General features: G+C 61.8%; 1 protein-coding gene across 4 annotated transcripts; it reads right to left on the reverse strand.

Annotated features, from left to right (window-relative positions):
• Window positions 1-1,143: 1,143 nt before the first annotated feature.
• On the reverse strand, window positions 1,144-18,960 carry THOP1 (thimet oligopeptidase 1). Of its 4 annotated transcripts, none has more exons than XM_082620235.1 (13): window positions 18,833-18,960; window positions 16,463-16,675; window positions 14,001-14,149; window positions 12,881-12,988; window positions 10,094-10,196; window positions 6,769-6,929; window positions 5,609-5,744; window positions 5,041-5,407; window positions 4,759-4,960; window positions 2,770-2,956; window positions 2,536-2,664; window positions 1,772-1,872; window positions 1,144-1,524 (listed from the first exon to the last, which is right to left on the reverse strand). In XM_082620235.1, exons 1-13 carry the CDS (start codon window positions 18,846-18,848, stop codon window positions 1,366-1,368), a joined length of 2,031 nt encoding a protein of 676 aa, XP_082476361.1. In that variant the 5' UTR covers window positions 18,849-18,960; the 3' UTR covers window positions 1,144-1,365. The 4 variants fall into 4 exon arrangements, with proteins under 4 accessions (XP_082476361.1, XP_082476360.1, XP_082476359.1 ...); XM_082620234.1 differs by having other exon boundaries at window positions 1,144-1,521; window positions 1,772-1,908; XM_082620233.1 differs by having other exon boundaries at window positions 1,772-1,908.
• Window positions 18,961-19,108: the final 148 nt, after the last annotated feature.

Genomic DNA, 19,108 nt, shown 5'->3' on the forward strand with positions numbered 1-19,108 from the left:
AGTCCTGACCTGCCCGCTTGGGAACCCTGTGGCCCAACAGCCCGAGGCCTGTGGCTCCTGCAACAGACTGCCCGGCACACAGCTGGGGTGCCAACGCCACACCTGGATTTTGCATGGGGACCATCTGGGGGCACGGTGCAGGGGAAGACGAGCAGCCCCCAGGCCCCAACACGCCACTTCCATATCCATCGAGAGGTGCCCGGATGGAAGGCCGGCTGTGCTCCTTTTCGAGCCCCAGGTAATTCATACGAACAGCCCTCCCGGCCACGGGGTGCCCGCCCACCGGCTCTGGGCCAGCGACCAGCCCAGAACACAGAAGGCACAGAAGTGGGTGCAGGGAGCTGAGCCGGTGCTGCAGAAGGGCAGACACCACAGCCTGGTCCACAGCCAACTGGCCCAGGGCGGGTGAGAACAGGCGGGTGGGCAGGCTGAGGGGAGGACAGAGCGTGGCACGGCCTGCCCGCCTGGGCCCCGGGGAGAAGGTCAGGGCACTGCCCGCGCCCTCGCTCCGCTGCCTGGCGTCCTTTGTGGGGACGAAGGGCCAGAGGCAGGGCTCCCGAGGAGCTCAAAGGCCAGGGAAGGACACACGGGACGGTCCAGACCCACTCTATCGCTCCAGTGGTGCAGCACCTGCTCTGAATTCCTACTGCCACCAAAATACACCCCCAAGGCCTTTTGGAAAAATTGTTAGGACCCAGGAAGGCGGCCCCTTGCTGTGGTCCAGACTTCACGAGCTGCCGATGACCAGAGGGAGCCAGCCGGCCGGCCGTGAGCAGGAGAACAGGGCACAGGGACAGGGACAGCCACAGCCGGGCTCCCCCGCAGCTGTGCCCACCACCAGAACCAGCTCCCGCCACGCCAAAGAGTGACGGGCGAGAGGCCGGCAGGAGGCTGACACCCCGTCCCTGGAGGGCCGGCCCGGCGAGGGTGGGGGGCCATCCCCACCTGAACTCACCCCACAGCTCGGCTGTCTCCCAGTGACCCAGACGCGTCACCAGCGGAAAGCAGCCTTCAACGGCCCCAGGGCTGATCCCCGACCAAGGTCAGGACTCCCCCCCAGAGTGACGGCCCCCATGCCACTCCTGTGGTGGAAGGGATGGCAGTCAGAGACCAGGACTAGAGCCTTTTTTTTTAATGGCTGGGTTTCAAAGAACTGTGTTTTAACCAGGAAAGCTCCCCAGGAAGGGGCTGCATTAGTGCAACAAGTGGGAGCCTTGACGCCAGGCTCTCCAGACACGTCCAGGTGGAGACTTTTGACCCAGGCCGGCCGCCGGGGACTCGGGCTGGGGGGACACACGGCCCCTCCCCCGCCCCGGCGGGGCGCTAAGGCACCGGGCCCGCTGGGGTGGGCAGAACCCTGTTCTGTCAGCAGGCCGGTGGCTCGCAGCCCTCAACCTGCAGCCCTTTGCTCAGGAGGAAGGCGTCCTGCTTGGGGTCCCGACCCAGGAAGAGCCTTAACATGACGCTGGCGTCCTCAGAGCCGCCGGGCCTCAGGATGCAGCTTCTGTAGTCCATGCCCACCTGCTGAGAGGGGGCGGGGCTGCAGGAGGGTGGAGTACCCCCTCCCCTGGCTCCAGGGGCCATCAGCATCCAAGGGAGGGGATCTGGGGGTGTGGGTGTGGCCACCTCTGCTGTGGCTGAACAAAGGGCAGGGGAGCAGGAGGTCCAGGGCAGGGCCCTCAGGGCTGGGCAGGCCCAGGCGGGTGGCACAGGCATCTAGGCCCAGGCCGAGGACCGCCGTCTTGGTCTGTGCGGCAGGCCGGGCTCTCACCTTGCCACTCAGGACGCCCTCCTGCTTGAAGCGTGTGTGGAACATGTCCGCGGAGTACACCTCGCTCCACAGGTAGCCATAGTACTGGGCGTCGTAGCCGCCTGCCAGGTGGCCGAAGGTCGCAGGCATGTTGGTCCCTGAGACACACGAGGAGAGGCTCCTGCCCAGCCCCTGGCCCCTCAGTGCCCCTTCCCGAGAGTGGGGGCCTCAAAGCAGCCCTGTCTGAGACCCCTGCCACTAGAGGGAGAATTGGCCCAACACTTCTAGAAAACAGGGACCTTGCGGGCAACTCAGTGGAGGGACACAAATAAATCTTTGCCCAATTTCTGCTGAAGCTCACAAGGGTTCACCCCTAAGCCTCTTACAAGGTCAGCTGCCGAGGCTCCGACGGATGAGTCAGGGCTCGCCCTCCGCCATGGGGAGAGCGCGGGTTAAAGCGCTCACGAGGGAGTGAACCGCGTGTCCGCACCAACATGCACGTGCAAACCTCATCGACGCGTTCTGTCCGGGGTATGAAGACCTCTCCTGTCCCTTCCAGGCTCTCCAGAAAGCACATGCAAAGCCGCCCACCCCACCCTTGGCCTCCACGGGCCACAGCGGGAGGGACCAGCCCAGGAACCAAGGCGGGAAGAGGCCAGAGGTCCGCAGGCCTTGGCTGGAGGGTGTCAGTCGGTCCCCCTTCACACGTCACCAGATGATCCTCCTGACCCGGGCAGTGGCCGCCACCCCGACCCCTAAGGTGGGCCCGGCTCGCGCGTGGCTACCTGGCGTGGCTGGGACCCCGAGGATCTCCTGGGAGAGGCGGGCATACTCCTCGGCCGGGTCTGCGGCCGTCTGCGTGTGCAGGGCCTGGTCCACCTTGGCCAGGACGATTTGGCGCAGGTTGAAGAGGCCTGGGGGGCAGGAGCAAGGAGACGTGGGACTGGCTCTGTGTCCAGGCCGCCCTCTCTAGCCAGGCGGTCTGGGAGCCCCCTTCCCTTCCCTCGGCCCGGCCGCACCTGTGTTGGCCTGCCGGGACTTGATGAGTTTGTCCAGCAGCTCCTGGGGGACGGCGCTGCCCGTGCGGTAGTGCTGGGACATCCTGAGCAGCGGCTCCACCTCCCACACCCAGTTCTCCAGCATCTGCGAAGGTGCCTCCACGAAGTCCCGCTCCACGTGTGTCCCACTGAACATGGCGAACTCGGCCTGCAAGGCGGGCTGTGGAGCTGCAGGAGGGCCCACCCCGGAGCCCAGACCTGCCCGGGACACAGGGGTGCAGAGAGCCCGCCATCCCGTGGATCACCACGCCCCCTCCCCACCCATGGAGCCAACACTCTCCAGCCAAAGCCCCGCACCCAGGAGGCAAAGGTGCAGACACAGCGCATCCGATGGCGGCCGTTGGCCGGCGCTCTTTGCTCCTCTTTTGTGCCTGAAATTCTTCCTGAATACACGGCGCCTGATGCAGTGCGGCTGGAACCCAGGCCCGGCAGGTGTGGGTCCACACGAGCCCAGTGACCCCGGCATGTCCTTCCCAGGCCCCAGGGAGCAAGGCAGACGCTGCCTCCTCACTCCTGGGTCACTCGACCCCCAACTTCCGGTTCTAGCCCCAACTGCAAACACGCGTCCTTCTCACGGTCTGCCGAATGCCCCAATGTGTGCGTTTTTGTGTTTTTGGGGTGATTTCTCTGCTCAACACGGCTCCGAGCATAGAGCTGAAGTGTTGGCTGGTGTCCCACTGCAGGAGGGTGGTGACGTGCTCACGGGGACAGTGCGTGTGTTAGATGAGCTTCCTTCAGGCGAGGGTTACAACCCCGCCATGAGTGAATCAACAATTGCTATCAGACCAGGTGTCTTTAAACAGAAACACACATCACATGTGGCCGTGTGGGGATCGGTGGCGAGAATGTGGTGACAGAGGGTGACCCCCAGCCTCACACCACAGACAACACTCCACCATAGTGGACAACAACAAAATTAAAGGCTTGATTACAAAACTTCTAGGCAGAAAAGGCAGAAGAAACTAGGCAGGAGAAACTCGGTGCCTCGGGTTAGAGAAGGATTTTTTCCACAGGACACAAAACGTGCAAGAAAACAGTTAATAAACTGAACTTCAAAGTCAAAACCTTCTGCTCATAAACATACTAGTAATAAGAGGTCCCCCCACACACGGGGACGTCCCTCAGCCACACAGAGGGGTGAAGCCCTGACACTCGCTGCCACGTGGATGGACCCTGAGAACACGATGCTCGGTGAGGGAAGCCAGACACAGAAGGACATACAGGGTGCGACTCCACTGATGGGAAACATCCAGAACAGGTAGATCCACAGAGTCAGAGAGTGGGTTCCTGGTTGTCAGGGGCTGGGGCGGGAGTGATAGCTAAGGGCATGTGGGACACTTTCGGGGTGATGGAAATGTTCCAAAACAGGGCAGTAGTGACGGCTGCACAGCTCAGTGAACTGTCCCCACGCGCTCCGGTGCAGCCTGTGAGAGCATCGCTCTCGGGACGGAGGGCTGACCGCAGGGAGACTGAGCGAGCAGTGGGTCCTGGGACCGGCCGTTCAGCTGGGGGCCCCACATGGGAAAGTCACTGGGACTTGCTGAGCCTCCATCGAGACTGGCAGCAGCCCCAGGGCCTCACTGGGCGCGGCATTCCCGGCCCCAGAGTCTTCCCTCTGGTTCTCATCACTGGCTGTCACCAGACTTGCAGTCAACGTTCCTTTCTTTTTTCTTTTTTAAAGGCAATTCTTGACTACATGTATTTAACATGTAGGGAACTGGCCCTGACACCTTGATCAGTGGCTTCCAGCCTCCAGAGCCTCCAGGACATCCATTTCCGTTGTTTACGTGCCCAGTGCGTGGGGTTTGATAATGGAAGCTGACACCGAGGGCGTTGCCACGTCCGGGGTGACGTCAGCTGAAGAATCCCGCAGCGGCGAGGACATGCCTGAGGACCACGCACGCCTGGGCCCTCCCCCGCTCCTGCCCGCAGCCCCGCGCCCGCACCCACCTGGGAGCAGAGCTGGTGCATCACGTGCCCAAACTCGTGGAAGTAGGTCTCCACCTCATCGTGCTGCAGCAGGGAGGGTGCGTCGGGCGTGGGCTTGGTGAAGTTGGCCACCATGGCCGCGATGGCGATCTGGCGGCTCCCGTCCTGCCGCAGGCAGCCCGGCTGCAGGCCGAAGCAGGCCGCATGCCCGTACTTCCCTTCCCTGGGGAGGGACGCGGGGTGAGGCCCAGCTTCCGCAGAGGATCCCCAGCCCACGGCCGACATGTTCCCCCAAGCACACACCGAGGGTAGAGGTCCAGGTAGAACTTGCCGATGACCTCGCCCGAGGCCGTGTCCCGGACCGTGTAGAGCGTGACGTCTTCGTGCCACACGGTGGCGCCCTCCTCCAGGTCGAAGGTCAGCCCCAGCAGCTCCTGGTAGATGCCCAGTAGCCCGCGCGTGACCACCTGCATGGGGAAGTACTCCTTGAGCAGGTTCTGGTCCACGCGGTAGCGCGTCTCCTCCACCTGGTTCATGTAGTAGCGCATGTCCCAGGCATTGATGCGCCCGTCAAAGTGCAGGCCCCGCCTCTGGCACTCGGCCTTCTTTAGCTCCAGGATCACGGCCCGCTCCTGCTCCCCGAGGGGCTTCAGCTTCTGGGCCAGCTCATCTGCGGGTGGAGGGGAGAGGCTCGGCTACGTCCCTGGGTCGGCCCCCCAGCCGCCCCCCACCCCGCACCCCTCGAGGCAGAATGAAGGGTCTGGGAAGGCGACCCCCAGGGCTGACACAGTGGGGTCTCAGGCAGCACCACGACCAGTCAAGGTCCGCCTGACCCCGCTCCCCACTGGGCCCCAGGGGGAGGCGGGGTTACCTAGGAAAGTGGCCACCACCTGGCTGGTCTTGGCCATGTTCATCTCCAGCACGTAGTCGGCATGCGTGCTGAACCCCAGCAGGCGGGACTTCTGGGCCCGCAGGCTCACCAGCTCCCCAAGGATCGCGCAGTTCTCCTGGAACCCAGAGACGGCCGGCGCTGGGGACCGTGGGCTGTGCCCGCCCCGCGGGGCCCCAGGCCAGGTCTCTGCGGGCGGGCAGGGCTCTCAGGCCGCTGGCGGGCACAGCCAATCCCCCTCCCTCCTCCTCCCGGCCCAGATTTCTAGACACTTTGGTGCTGTCCTACCACGTGGTCTTTATAAACACAGGTCCTTTAGAACCAGAAAGGGTGTGAACCGTGATGGGCTCTAAGGTCGAGGGTGGGAAGCAATGCGGCCAGGCTCTCCAGGAGCCACCAAGGGGCCTCCCCGGGCTCAAGAGTACAAACTCAGCTGCCGTGCAGACAGCAGCTCATCCCCACAGCGCCTGAATACCCAGCCCCTGGACGGTGAGACACCTGTTGCTGCAGGTGGCCTGTGGCTCGCTGCTGAGGCCCGGCCCCAGGTGTATGCCACCTTCTCTGGGGCCACCTCTCCGGTTCTGCAGTGGGGTTCTCCTGGGAGCTCCCAGTCACCACAGGACCAACGTGGCCTGTCTGCAGGCCGAGAAGGCGGGGACACAGGACTGTCCCCCGTGCCCCCCACATCCCCTGCGAGACTGAGCAAGCACCAGTGGTGTCTGCGGGGAGGATGAAGGGCTCATGCACAGCCCCCATCTACTGAAGATGCTAAACGGGAGAAGCACAGACTGCAGCCACACGCGGTATGGACCAAACACAAGTGTCCCCGCAGAAACCAATGTCTGAATGTCAAGGCCATGCCCGGGCCACAGCGAGAAGGCCCAGCCCACGTGCTAGGCACAGAGAGGGGATGGGGGGACATCTGCGAATCCGAGCTCCTCGGGCATCCAGCAACACCCGAGACGGAGAGGACCTGAGGCTAAGGCTCGAGAGCGAGGGAGCAGAAGGACGAGCTCAGGAAGAGGCTCAGACCCCTGCCCCGGGGGCCTGGGGGACGGAGGGAGACCCCCGGACACCTGCTGGGGCGGGGCAAGCTCGTGGGGCCCCTCCGGGCACTAAGCCGGCAGAGGCGGGGTCCTCACCCGCTTGCACCGACAGTTGAAGGCCTCCTCCACCTTCCTCCTGGTCTCGGGCACGTGGCATTTCTTCAGCAGGGGGAAGTAGTGCGGGTACTTGAGGGTGACCTTCAACTTCTCGTCCTCGGTCTTCTCCAGCGAGTTCAGGAAATCCTCAGGGAGCCCTCCTGTGGGAGCCAAATTGGGGGGCTCTGAAAGGACCCACGGGCTGCCCGACCCAGGCAGGAAGGGAGGGCGTCCCTCCCGCATGGGAAGTGAGGAACGGGAGCCAGCAGGAAGCACAGTGCCCAGTGCGGCCTACCCACACGCCCACTTCCCACCTCTGCACCCAAAGGAGCCAAGTCGAGGGCTCTCCCGCCTCAGACAGCTGCTGCTCTCATCAGGACGCCCTCGGGGAGGAAAAGCTATGTTCAGCTCCACCCAGGCCAGCCTGCACCCAAAGACGGCGTCCACCCCGGGACGGTGTCCACCCTGGGACAGGCTCCAGCCCAGGACAGCGTCCACCCCGGGACAGTGCCCACCCCAGGATGGCGTCCACCCCAGGACAGGCTCCAGGCTGGGAGAGCGTCCACCCCGGGACAGGCTCCAGCCCGGGACAGCATCCACCCCGGGATGGCATGGGCTGCCGTCTCCTCTGTGTCCTTTCTGGGTGGATGGCACCAGTGGAAGGCAGAACCCGCCAGGCAGCCTTGACTGGGTGGTGCCCCCGCCCCATCCCAGCTGTCAGCACTGCTGCAATGGCTGGCCTCCAACCTGGCCTGTCCTCCTAGCATGGAGACCTGGGTGCATCGCCCTCAGACTAAAACCTCCAGGGACCTGTGCCTCACAAGGTATGCAAGGCCACCGCCCCTCATGCCCTGGCTCCAACCTCAGAGGCCAGTTCACTCGGAACTCTCGCCACCCAGCTCAGCCTGGGGCCTGGGAGCTGAGGGAGGGGTGGAGGAACCCCAGAGGATCCCCCTCAGGTGGGCCGTCTCGGCAGGCCCTGACAGGTGTGCCCGTGACTCTAACCCTAACCCAACAAGAAACAGCTTAGGGAGAGCCGCCCTCGCCCCGAACCGGCTCTTCTTCCCTACTGGGACTGGAAGACCCTGTGACTCTCTCTCAGCCTCACACTTACCAGGAGCCGGTTCTCACTGTTGGACAAGGTGGTGAAAGCATGGAAGGGGTGCCACGAGGCGAATCCCTAGGGGCTCGACCTGAGCTGAAGGCACTGGTAGGCACTCATGGATGTGTGTCTGCGCGTGTGTGTGCACACAGCTCTCGTCAGCTGAGGGGGCCTAGAAGCGATAGCTCCCAGCATCTGGGAGCACACACAGCAGCCAGACCTTAGTTCTGACTATCCTGCCAGGGCCGGGCCGGGCTGGGCCAGGGAGAGGACAAAGTGAGCCCGGCCCACCCTGTGTCAAATAGGTGCTTGAAGAATCACAGGGACACGCCCACTTGAAGGGGCTCCTCGAGGCCACATTGGGACAATGAGCATCTAAGTAAGTGATGACAGCAGGGGACCGTACCCCACCAGAAAGACCAGGACCTAGAAGCCCACAGATACAAAGACATTGGTCAGCAAGTACTGGGGTGTGGGGTGGGGCAGGGGGGGTGAGTTCTGACTTACAAGAAGATACAAATTAGGAGATTACACAGAACTAGTGGGTGAAAACAAATGAGAGGAACCAACCCCCAAGCTTCTGTGAACGGAGAATGGCGCCTTTACAGAGAAGACGCCTAGAGCAAATTGCCTTAGGACTGAGATTTAGGGAAAGAAACCAAAGTGTTATGTGTGTGTATGACTCTCTCTGAGAGGGGGAGGGAGGGGGATGGAGAGAGGGAGGGAGGGAGAGGGGGAGAGAGAGGGAGGGAGGGAGGGGAAGGGAGGGGAGGGGGAGGGGAGGGGGAGGGGGGAAGGAGGGAGGGAAGGAGGGAGGGAAGGAGAGGGATAGAGGTAGAGAGGGCAGGAAGGAGAGGAAGAAGGAGAGAGGCAGAGGAGGGAGAGGGAGAGGGAGAGAGAGGGAGGACAGGAAACACGGAGAAAACAGAGAAAGAACACACCATCTATGTTTCTGTAAGATGACACCAGGGATCCTTCCACAACCGGAGAAAATAACCCAGCGAGGCTCCTGCTCAGCTGGAACTGAAACTGCAGACGGGGTCAAACCTCACCAGGCTGGCCACACATGTCCAGCCGCCACCCCAGCCCCGTGAGACAGGTCACCGGGGCTCTGAATGTCTGCTCCATGGAGCTGGGGTTCACCCTCTCACCCGGGAGGCCGGGCCATGACAGCAGGGCCCCTGGGCTGGACAGATGGGGGGGAAAGCAGCCCCACAGGACAGCTTGTGCCAGCAGATTCAGCTGCCAGTTTCCAGAGGCCTGGGATCACCCTTTGGCCCGTGAACCCCAGGAGCCATGTGGGTCTTGCTGCCCAGGACAGGGGGTTGGGGACCAGAAGTTAGGGCAGCAGAGGTTGGCGTGATGGACCTGAAAAACCTGCCTGGGTCAGCGTGCATCCGTGGGTGTCCCCAAAACCCACCCGCCCAGAGGCAAACGAGGTGTCACATCTTATGCAACAGCCTGTTACACAGAACCAGTGAGGATGCTCAGCCCCATCTGAACCCCGGGCAGAGCGGACAGGCCGCTGCCCACCTGGCCTAGATTTTGCAAAACTAACAGCGTGGGCAAGAGAGAAGCAAGTCTGTAAAAGGCTGAGGAACCAATCAGCAGGGAAGGAGCCTGGAGAGACAGGAACTAAATGCAATGCCTGAGGCCTGGCTCAAGCCAGATGGGGCCAGAAACGTAAAGACTGCCATCGGGACGGCTTGCGGGACCGCTCCACGCTCTGCTTCCCGAGGGCTGCCTGCACCCAGGGGCTCAGGAGGTGCCCTTGCTCCTAGAGACACGTCCTGAGGCCCTGGCACAGGAACAGCACACACGGCATCCACGTAGGGAGGCCGGGCCCGGGGAGCACACGGGGTCTCCCTGGTGCTATTCTTGCCACTTCCCTACAGGTGTGAAGTTTTCAAAATAAAGCATTCGAGGAAGAGGGCAGAAGTTGAAAAAGCCGCCCAGGCCCCAGCCCTTCAAGACCCCACGCCGAGTCAGGCTGGGGAGGACCCTGTGAGATTAAAGAAACATCACAGAGAGCAGGGTGGGGGTGGGGTCTTGGGGGACAACTCCCTTTGGGGCAGAATCTCGGTAGACAGACCGCAACTGTCCCCAAGGAAGGATCCAGAACCTTGGGACTCAAACACTCTGAGTGCCCCAGCGGAAGAAGGCCCTCCCGGGGGTCAGGGGCACACGGACGCCTCTCCACCACCCCGCGGGGCCCGCACGCACCCAGCTCCTCGCGCGTGAAGGGCAGGAAGGTCGTGTCCTCATTCAGGTTCTTGTTGAAGTCGATGCACAGGAGACTCAGCTTCTTCTTGATGCTCTTGATTTTCTGAAGGAAGAAGACGGCCGTGAGATCGGGGGGCGGGGGCACGGAGCGGGGTTCAGGGAGAAGAGGCGGATGAGAGGAGGGAGCTGGGAGAGAAAGGGCCTCGGGTCCTAACTGTTAGGACCCTCCTCAGGAGTTACCCCAAGGTGACAGCCTAAGTTTCAGCCATTTCAACAGAGCTAAGTTTCTGTCCCTTCAGGGTCTATCTGGTTTTCAGAAACAGGTAGAAATGGACCAGCCTGGGGGAAGGAACGACATGGGGCACAGAGGAAGGCACCAGCTCCCTGGGGCCCCTGCCGGGCCAGCAGTAGGAGGGACGCCTTGAGGACCTGCCCAGGCTGTGCCCCCTGCCCGGCCCAGGACTCAGCGCGCCTGCCCCGCTCCCGGGCTGAGCAGACTTGCCTGTCGGAGGACAGGAGGGGCGCTGGGGGAGCGTGCCCACTGGCTCTGCCAGGAGCAGGGGCTCATCGGGCACGCCTGGCTCAGAAGCAGCCCGAGGGATGCCGGGCCTCTGTGGGCAGCAGGCGCCGTGCCAGGCACTGGCCTCCCTGCAACCTCATGGCCCCACGGGCCACAACTGGGCAGGAGCACAGGGCACCCTGGGAGGGCGGGGTGGAACTCAGGACCCTGCCCCGCACCAGCAGGCCACCTCTCCTGGGCGCCCTCCTCCCCGGGCATCCCCGTGGTCCCTCTGGCCAGTGGTTCTCAAGCATTAAGGTGGTCTGCGCAGCCCCAGTGTCCACACCCTTGCCTCCCCCAGCCTCGAAGCTCCACGCGCCTGCCGCTCCGCAGGACTTCGGGGGCCCCGCGCCCGGCCCACCCTGGAGGCTGGAGTTCATAGTCCTCTGAGTCCCGTTTCCTCCACCACAAGGCACAGCACCGGCCAAAGCGGGACAGCATTTGTGCTGAGTATTGAGAACTGTCGCTGAGCCCTGGGTCGGGCCTGGTACCCACGTTAACCACGTCTGTCACTTTCTGATGCAAACCAGCCAGCGCAGGGCTGCACCCCAGCCCCTTCTGTATGGGGCTCCCACACTCGGGGCCACCACGCCCCTGCACTCATCAGCCCGGGTAGGCCCGGAGCCCTGGGTTGTTCTAGCCGATCCTGAGCTGCTCCCTCCCGGGGACCCACACTGCAGGCTCCAGTCCCCAGCCACCCCTCCCCTCACTGCTGTCGAACCCCTGTGCTCCCGGGAGGCCCTAGGTGACAAGGCTGGCCCCTGCCCAGAACCGCGAGTGACAAGCTCTTTCCTCATCTGCTGGCCTCACTGTTCTCTGTCCTCTACACAAACTGACTCGGTCAGCGCTCACGACCACCTGTGAGGGGGTCCTCGGGTCACGCACGTTGCAGAGGTGAACAGGGACAGTGGGGTCCAGTGACCGGCCTCCGGGGACCCAGCCAGTTGGTGGCAGATCTGGGTCTGATCCCGGCCATCAAGACGCGTGCAGCCATGGCACCACACGCCCCCCACCGAGGTGACACGCTAGACCATGGGTGGCTCGCCGTTCCCACCGCCCTCCCCACCCCACTAGGCTGCCTCCCGGGAGGGGCCGGGCTGCCCATCGCCCGCCTGTCCAGGGCGCTGCAGGGACCCCATCCTGCTGGACCAGGGGTGGGAAGAGCTGAGGGCTCTGGGGTCCACGTTGGGGGCAGAGGGGTGTCAGGCAGCTGGGCGGACCTGAAGGGACTGGCCCCAGGGGGCTGGGCCCACTGGTACCCGCGTGGCCGCAGGGCTCAGCCCAGAGAGGAGGGAGGGGGTGAAGGCGGATGCCACGCTCGTCAGCCTCCCATCGCCCCCAGCCTCCGTGCCCAGCGGGATCCGTGCTGTGAATTACGGGAGAAACGCGTCGGATCTTGGCCCCCAGTCCTGGCACACAGCTCCTAAACCTAAAGCCATAGGATGGGTTGCATCTTACAGCCCCACTGCCTGCCCACCTCCTGGGAGGGGGGAGGGACAGGGGTTGCAGCGTGAATCAGTGGCCCATGGCCAACGATGTAATCGTGCTCATGGAACAAAATCTCGGTAAGCTCGGGGCTCAGAGAGCTGCCGGGTGGGTGCCTGCAGGGGGCCCGGCCCCGCCCCATGCCTCTCCACCTCCTCCTGCCACCTGGCTGCTCCTTTATGATAACCCGGTGGTCCAGTCCGTGGACTGGGTGCCTGTGTTCTGGGGGCCGCGCTAGCCGACAAACAGAACTTGGGGTGGGCACGTGGGAACTCCTGACACAGCCTGTCGGCCACAAGCGCAGAGGACGACGTGGACCTATGGCTGGCGTGGGCCGAGCCCTGACCTGCGGGCTCTGACTCCAGGTAGATGGAGTCCGAACTGAATCGCAGAAACCCCACAGTCACAGAGCTGCTGCTGTGGGAGCCCCACGGGCCTGGCGTCGGGACAGAAGCTCTGTGGGAGTGGGGGCTGAGGGTGGAGTGGGCTCGGAGGAGGGGGTCCTTCCTTGAGACCCTCCCAGCAAAGCCATGGGTGGCGGGGGGCCCAGATGAGGCGGGGCTGGGGTGGGACGCAGAGAGGGGCCCACGCCGCCTGTGCTCTGGGGAAGCCCTGTGACCCTGAGGACCGAGGGCAGAGCAGGTGCAGAGGGAGTGCTGGTCCACGTGGACCTTCCCTCCTGGGGTTGAGGTGGCAGAAAGATGGGCAGAGGCATGCACGCAGGGCCCAGGCCAGGTGTTCACCTCCTGCGTCTCCGCGGGCAGGTGGAGCCCGTTCCTCCTGCCCAGCCTTATCAGCCGCTCCAGGTACCGCGACGCCTCTGGCCTCAGCGAGTCACTCTGGACCTTCTCCTAGAACAAGATAACCAAAGTTCTGCTCGCAGCAAAACATCGAGACGGCGCCCAGTGCTGGCAAGGTAGCAGAGAACAGGGGAGTCATCGCTGGAGGCAGAGGAAGACAGTGCAGCCACTCTGGAAAGGAGTTGGCCAGTTTCCTAGAAAGCAAAACTTCCTAACAAAGCCGCCATCGCAGGACTCTGCAACCGCAGTCATGGGCACTCACCCCAGGGAAATGGAGACTGAAGTCTGCACAGAAGCGGTACACAAATGCTCGCCTGACTGGGAAGAGCCCCAGACCGAAAGCCGCTGGGGACCTTCCCAGGGCAGCGGATGACACGGGCAGTTGTGTCAATGTCAGGATCCTGCTGGGACGCTGACTTTGCTTTCACAAAAGGTGACATTGGGGAAAACAGGGCAAAGTAGCCGGGACCACTCTGAATCATTTCTTACAACTGCATGTGAACCTACAATTAATTCTATCAGTGAAAACTTCTGTTAAAAGAAGCACTGCCTGAGCTTTCAGAGGCCCCAGCCCTCGTGTCTGCAAAAAGCACCCAGGGGCCTCCCCTGGTCCCGAGGGATACGCATCAGCGGGTTCTAAGAACCACCCACCAGCCACGTGAGAAGTACCTGTGGTCCCCCCGACACAGGCAGCCGTGCTCGGCCGGCTGCACGGAGCATCCACAGGAAGGCAGGAAGTGCACACACCTGTTACTCATCCCTCACCTCACGTTGGAGACTGGACGTCCCCTCTAGGTGTCCCCAGCAAGGTCGGGAAAGTGAGGTGACATGTGGACCCGGGAAGGCATTTTATGCTTCTCCTCGCTCCCACTCGTTTTTGTCACGTTTCTAACATCATCTGCTGTGGTCCAATGGCCCCACCGTGAAACTCACCACCTTGCCCAGGCCCGGCGCACAGCCCGTGGTGCCCACTGCCCACCTGTGGGGCTCCCTCCAGCTTGACACCTCACAAAGCACGGGGAGCGGAAAGACCCAGCCTGAAGAGGTCCCGCCGCGCGCTCACCTGCAGCCAGACGATCCTCTGGTACACGTCCTGCCTCATGCTCATCTCCACGTCGAACTCGGACAGCTTCTTGTCCGCCTCCGTGCTGGCTGTCCGGATGTCCTTGGACGGGGAGACGTGCTGGGGGAAGTCAAGGATGTTCCTCTGAACTGGAACAGGGAGACGACAGGACAGGTGTGAAAACGGCCCCGGGTGAAAACGGGTGGGTGCCAGCCCCAGGCTAGAGATGAGCACAGTTACCCCCGTCCTCGGGGACTCACATTCCAAAAGGGAAGGAACTTAGCTCAGGACACCCCAAGCCAAGAGGGACCGGAAGTAGGGAGTAGGATGAGAGGGAGTAGGATGAGACCAGAAGAGGCCAAAGGGACTCGGTGCCAGAAAAGAGCCATGGCTGCCCATGGCTACGCTGCAGCTCACCAAAGATTTTATACTTCACGGCACACGTGTACGCTTCGTGAGACAGGACGTGTGGCGGCTGTGAAAGCACACACTTCAGCTGAGTCACCACATGACCCGCAGACCCACCCCCAGGTGCACACCCGAGAGTAACGGAACACCCTCCACCCAAAACTTCTACACACGCCATCACAGCAGCATGATCTGTAGTAACCAAACAGTGGACACGACCCAGACGCCATCAGCAGATGACTGGACACGTGTCCCTCCACACACGGGAGCATCACTCGGCCATGAAAAGGAGAGAAGCCCTGACACTCGCTACAACGTGGATGGACCCTGAGAACACGATGCTCAGTGAGAGAAGCCAGACACAGAAGGACACACAGGGTGTGATTCCACTGATGGGAAACGTCCAGAACAGGCAGATCCACAGACACAGTGGGTTAGTGTTGTCAGGGGGTGACTGCTGATGGGGACGGGGCTTCTTTTTGGGGTGATGGAAGGTTCTGGAATTGGATAGTGGTGAAGGTTGGATATGCTAAATACACTAAAAACCAATGACACCTATGCTTTAAGTCGGCAGATTACATGGTATGTGAATTGTATCTCAACACAGCAGTGTTTAAAAGAGCATATATTTTGCAGGGGGGAGACCTGAATTAACATCACAGTTTGGTGGCTTCCATGGTTCCAGGCCACCAAGATGGCCCAGGTCTGGTGGGTCAGCTGCAGCGTGGAAACCTCTGCAGGGCAGTCACCGGCTCAGCTGACTAGGCTAAACACAGTGGGGCTCTGGGCGGGTCTGATGCCGGTGGCCCGAGAGCAAGCTGTGAAAAGGACAGAAACAGCCTTTTCTGTCCGTTTGGGATTTGCAGGCTGTGACTGCATCGAGTATGACAACAAAACACCAGAGTGTGGGATTAGTCCAGGTGGCCGGTGTGGGGAGAGGGGGCATAGGAAGGGGCGCCGGGCGGAGCTCAATCTGTGCTCAAAGAACCCGACGCCCAGCCAAGCAGAGGGGAGGGGCTCCCCGGCTGGCACAAAGCCCCCAGACAGGGCGCAGGATGAGGGGCAAGGCGGCGCGTGGCCGGGCCCCAGAGGCCACGTCGAGGGCTCCCACCTTGAGCCCCAGGGCAGTGGGAAGGCACCGGAGTTGGTCGAGGGGAGTGCCATGGTCCAATTCTAGTTTTCTTTAAAATTACTCAGGTTACTGAGGGGAGATGGAAAGAAAAGGCCACAGAAGTGGAGTAGGAGAGACCAAATCATGTCTGGCAGGGTCCCTCCGAGGTGGGAATTTGCATCATCCACCCTCCAGAACCTCCTGCCACAGATGAGAGGAGAGACTGAGCCCACCACCCCTGCCCCGCCCCCGCCAGAGCAGGGGACTGGGGGGCAGAGCCAGCCTGCGGGCTCTCCATCCGCTGCCTGAGCCGCAGCCCTCACCCTTGCGCCCAAGGCACACTGGGCCCCCCCAGGGCGGACCTTCTGGAGTCTAAGCCTGCAGGCCAGGGGCAAGCAGACCCTGCACAGCGAGGCGTCAGGGACACGTGAGAATCCTGCAGCTGGAATTCAGGGATTCTAGACGGTTCCCAGAAAAACAGCTGTTCTAGAGATTCGAGCACAGGGGGTCTCGTCAGCTCAGAGTTCTCTGCCTCATCAACCTCTGCAGAGGGGGCTCTGGGAGGCGAGCTGTGTATCTGACATACAAAGGGAGCAGACAGACCATGGAGGAGAAGAGGGAAGGACCCACTGGGTGGCAATGAGGACGCCTCAGGGTATCAGGGGACCCAGGGCGCCGTGGGAGAAGAAAACCAAAGGGGACCAAGTTCAGTGGCTCAGAGAAAACAAACAGATGCCCGGGCAGGCACACGGGCAGGGGTGAGAAGGGGCTCCAGTTTCAAGGCTGGCATGGGAGCCGGCTCCCCGAGAGGAGAACTGGCAGACACTGTCTGACACTGCTGTTCTGGGCCCTTGGGGACAGAGCAAGCCGGCCAGCCCAGGCTGCCTTTCTCCACCGGGCCCCCGGGGAGGAGGTGGTGTCGCCCGGTCTGGGCAGAGCTCACCTGTGTAGGACACCTCCACGTCGGCCAGCGCCTTGAGCGTGTTCTCGTAGGACACGTCCTGGAGCTCCTGGGAGCCCACACGGTCGTACACACGCTTGGTCTCCTCGATGAGCTCGGTGGTGAGCTCCCCGATTTGCTGGGCACTCAGGTCCCACCGGAGGTAGTTCACGGCCGAGCACGGTGCGGCCACGTCCAGGGCGTCTCCTGCACAGGCTGGACCCAGAAAACAGAACCCCACACCCGGCATGCCTGCTTCAGGCTCGGAATCAGGGTCAGAGTAACAGGCCGGGGAGAGTCCACCGTTTCCCAGAGCAGATGGCGAGGCCCCAGGGCTTTCTGGGGACCCACAGGGCGATCGGTCCTCTAGAGCACAAGGTGATCCTGCCCCCAGGGGACACCGGGGGATGTCTGGGGACGTCTGTGGTTGTCACCACTAGGGAGTGATGCTCCTGCCTCAGCGGGGTCAGGTGTGCTGCTCAATACCCCATAGCGGCCAGGACCGCCTCCAGGAGAGGTCCCGCCCGGAAGTCAGCGGTGCTGAGCGGGACATCCGGCATATACCTGCGGTTCACTGAAATAATAACTGCACTGCAGGGTGGTATCCCCAACCTCCCTGAATGGAACCTGGAACATCTGTATGGTATTACTCCTCTAAAAGAGGGGGAAATCCTGATTATTGTGACGTCCCTAGCCCCAGGAGTTTTTGGATACAAGACTGTGGTCCTATCACAACAGCTGTCGGGCTTCCCTGGTGGCGCAGTGGTTAAGAATCCACCTGCCAATGCAGGGGACACGGGTTTGAGTCCTGGGCCAGGAAGATCCCATCCCACATGCCGCAGAGCAACTAAGCCCACGTGCCACAACTACTGAAGCCCGTGCGCCTAGAGCCTGTGCTCCGCAGCAAGAGAAGCCACCACAATGAGAAGCCCGCGCACCGCAACGAAGAGTAGCCCCCGCTCGCCACAACTAGAGAAGGCCTACGCACAGCAACGAAGATCCAACGCAGCCAAAAGTAAATAAATTAATTAATTAAAAGAAAAACAACAGCTGTCACTTGAAAACCTTCTTGTGTGTTCCAGGGTGAGTTGACCTCACTGAACTCTCAGGCAGTTCTGTACTCTGCACCCTATGTAGCTCCACTTTACAGATGGGAATCCTGAGTTTGCCATGATGCCACAGCCAGCAAGCGACAGAGGTGCGGTTCAAAGCCGGGCAGCTTACTTCCACTGATACACACTAAGTGGCGGGGGGAGCCTCTTCACCTCAATAGAGGTTCGATTTTTCTGGCCAAATGACTGCTTCAAATTAGAGAATATCTTTGCAGAGTATTCTGGATTTCAAGAACTGCACAAGAGGGACTGTGAGTCTGCATTAAATCTGGTGGTAAAGAATGGCTCCAGGAGCTCAGGAAAGGCGGGAGGTCCGAGTGAGGTGGAATTGTCGGGAAAACCTTTTGGAGGAACTAGGATTTGAAAACTTGGAGCAGGCACATTCTTTTCATAAATATTTACTGATTGTCACCTACGTCCCAGGTCTCTGAGCTAACAATCCTGCAGCAAACAAGGCAGACAACATTCCTGCCTCCCTGAGGCCTGAATAACCATAATTATGATTATCATCAATACAATTATCATCATCATCACAATGGGCTGCAGAAAGAACAGAGGGAGAATAGGTGGGCAAGAGAAAATTCCAGGAGGCACCACTCAACATCCTGGGTGATTTTCTAAAATAGAGTATGCGGGTGGCATCGCTCCCCTAAATGAAAACCCTTCCATAGCGCCCCTTTGTGCTTCCCATAAAAGGGACTCCTAGCTGTGTTTCAGCTAAAATGACCTGTTGCTCTTCAGACGCCCTGCTGGTGCGCTTGCCTCCCCGCCTTTGCCTTCGCGATTCCCACCACCTGGGACGCTCCTCCCGCAGGACAGCTGCTTCTCCCCACGGGGTCCAGGCTGAATGAAATGCCACCTCCTCCGAAAAGCCCTCCAGGACCGCCCTCCCTAAAGAAGCACCACCAGCCCCGGCACCGACCACTGTCTAAAGCCCTCGCTTAATTTTTGCCTGTTGAACGTCCGTCTCCGGCTCTGGAACTGCGTCTAGAACTCCCTCAGAGTCCACCCCAGGGCCAGACCCATCCTCAGAAGAAGTGACACGGAGTTTGCCAAATGAGTGAAGCGCTGGAAAAGTTGTTCATTCATTCGGCAATCGAGGGGTCGGGGTTCCGGGCTCGCTGACCCTCCTCCTCTGCCTGGACCCGGGTCACTCGAGAGTCACCGGGCTCCGCTCTTAGGCCCCAGGGGCCACCCCGAGGGAGGGGGCACGCGGCTCCTGGGTCCGGCGAGCGGGGCCACACCAATGGGCGGCCGGTACCTGCGGGGGGCTTCATGGCTGGCGGGTGTGCACTGGCGACCTCTCCCTCCACCTGGCCTGCGTCGGCGTAGCGGCCGGCAGGCTCCGTCCACTCAGCCGCCGTAGCCTACGGGACTAAGGTGCCCGCCGCCCGCGCACCAACTGAATGCTGGGAGACGCGTGCGCCGGACGGCAGGGCGCACGCGCACCCCAGCTCCGCCCACAACCCGAGGCTGTGTGCCCGGGCGCTGACTCCTCCTGAGCATGCGCTGGAACCACCCCCGCCCGTCATTGGCT

The sequence above is a fragment of the Mesoplodon mirus genome, assembly GCF_964341445.2.
Source record: "Mesoplodon mirus genome assembly, chromosome: 5".
Taxonomy (NCBI): Eukaryota; Metazoa; Chordata; class Mammalia; order Artiodactyla; family Ziphiidae; genus Mesoplodon; species Mesoplodon mirus.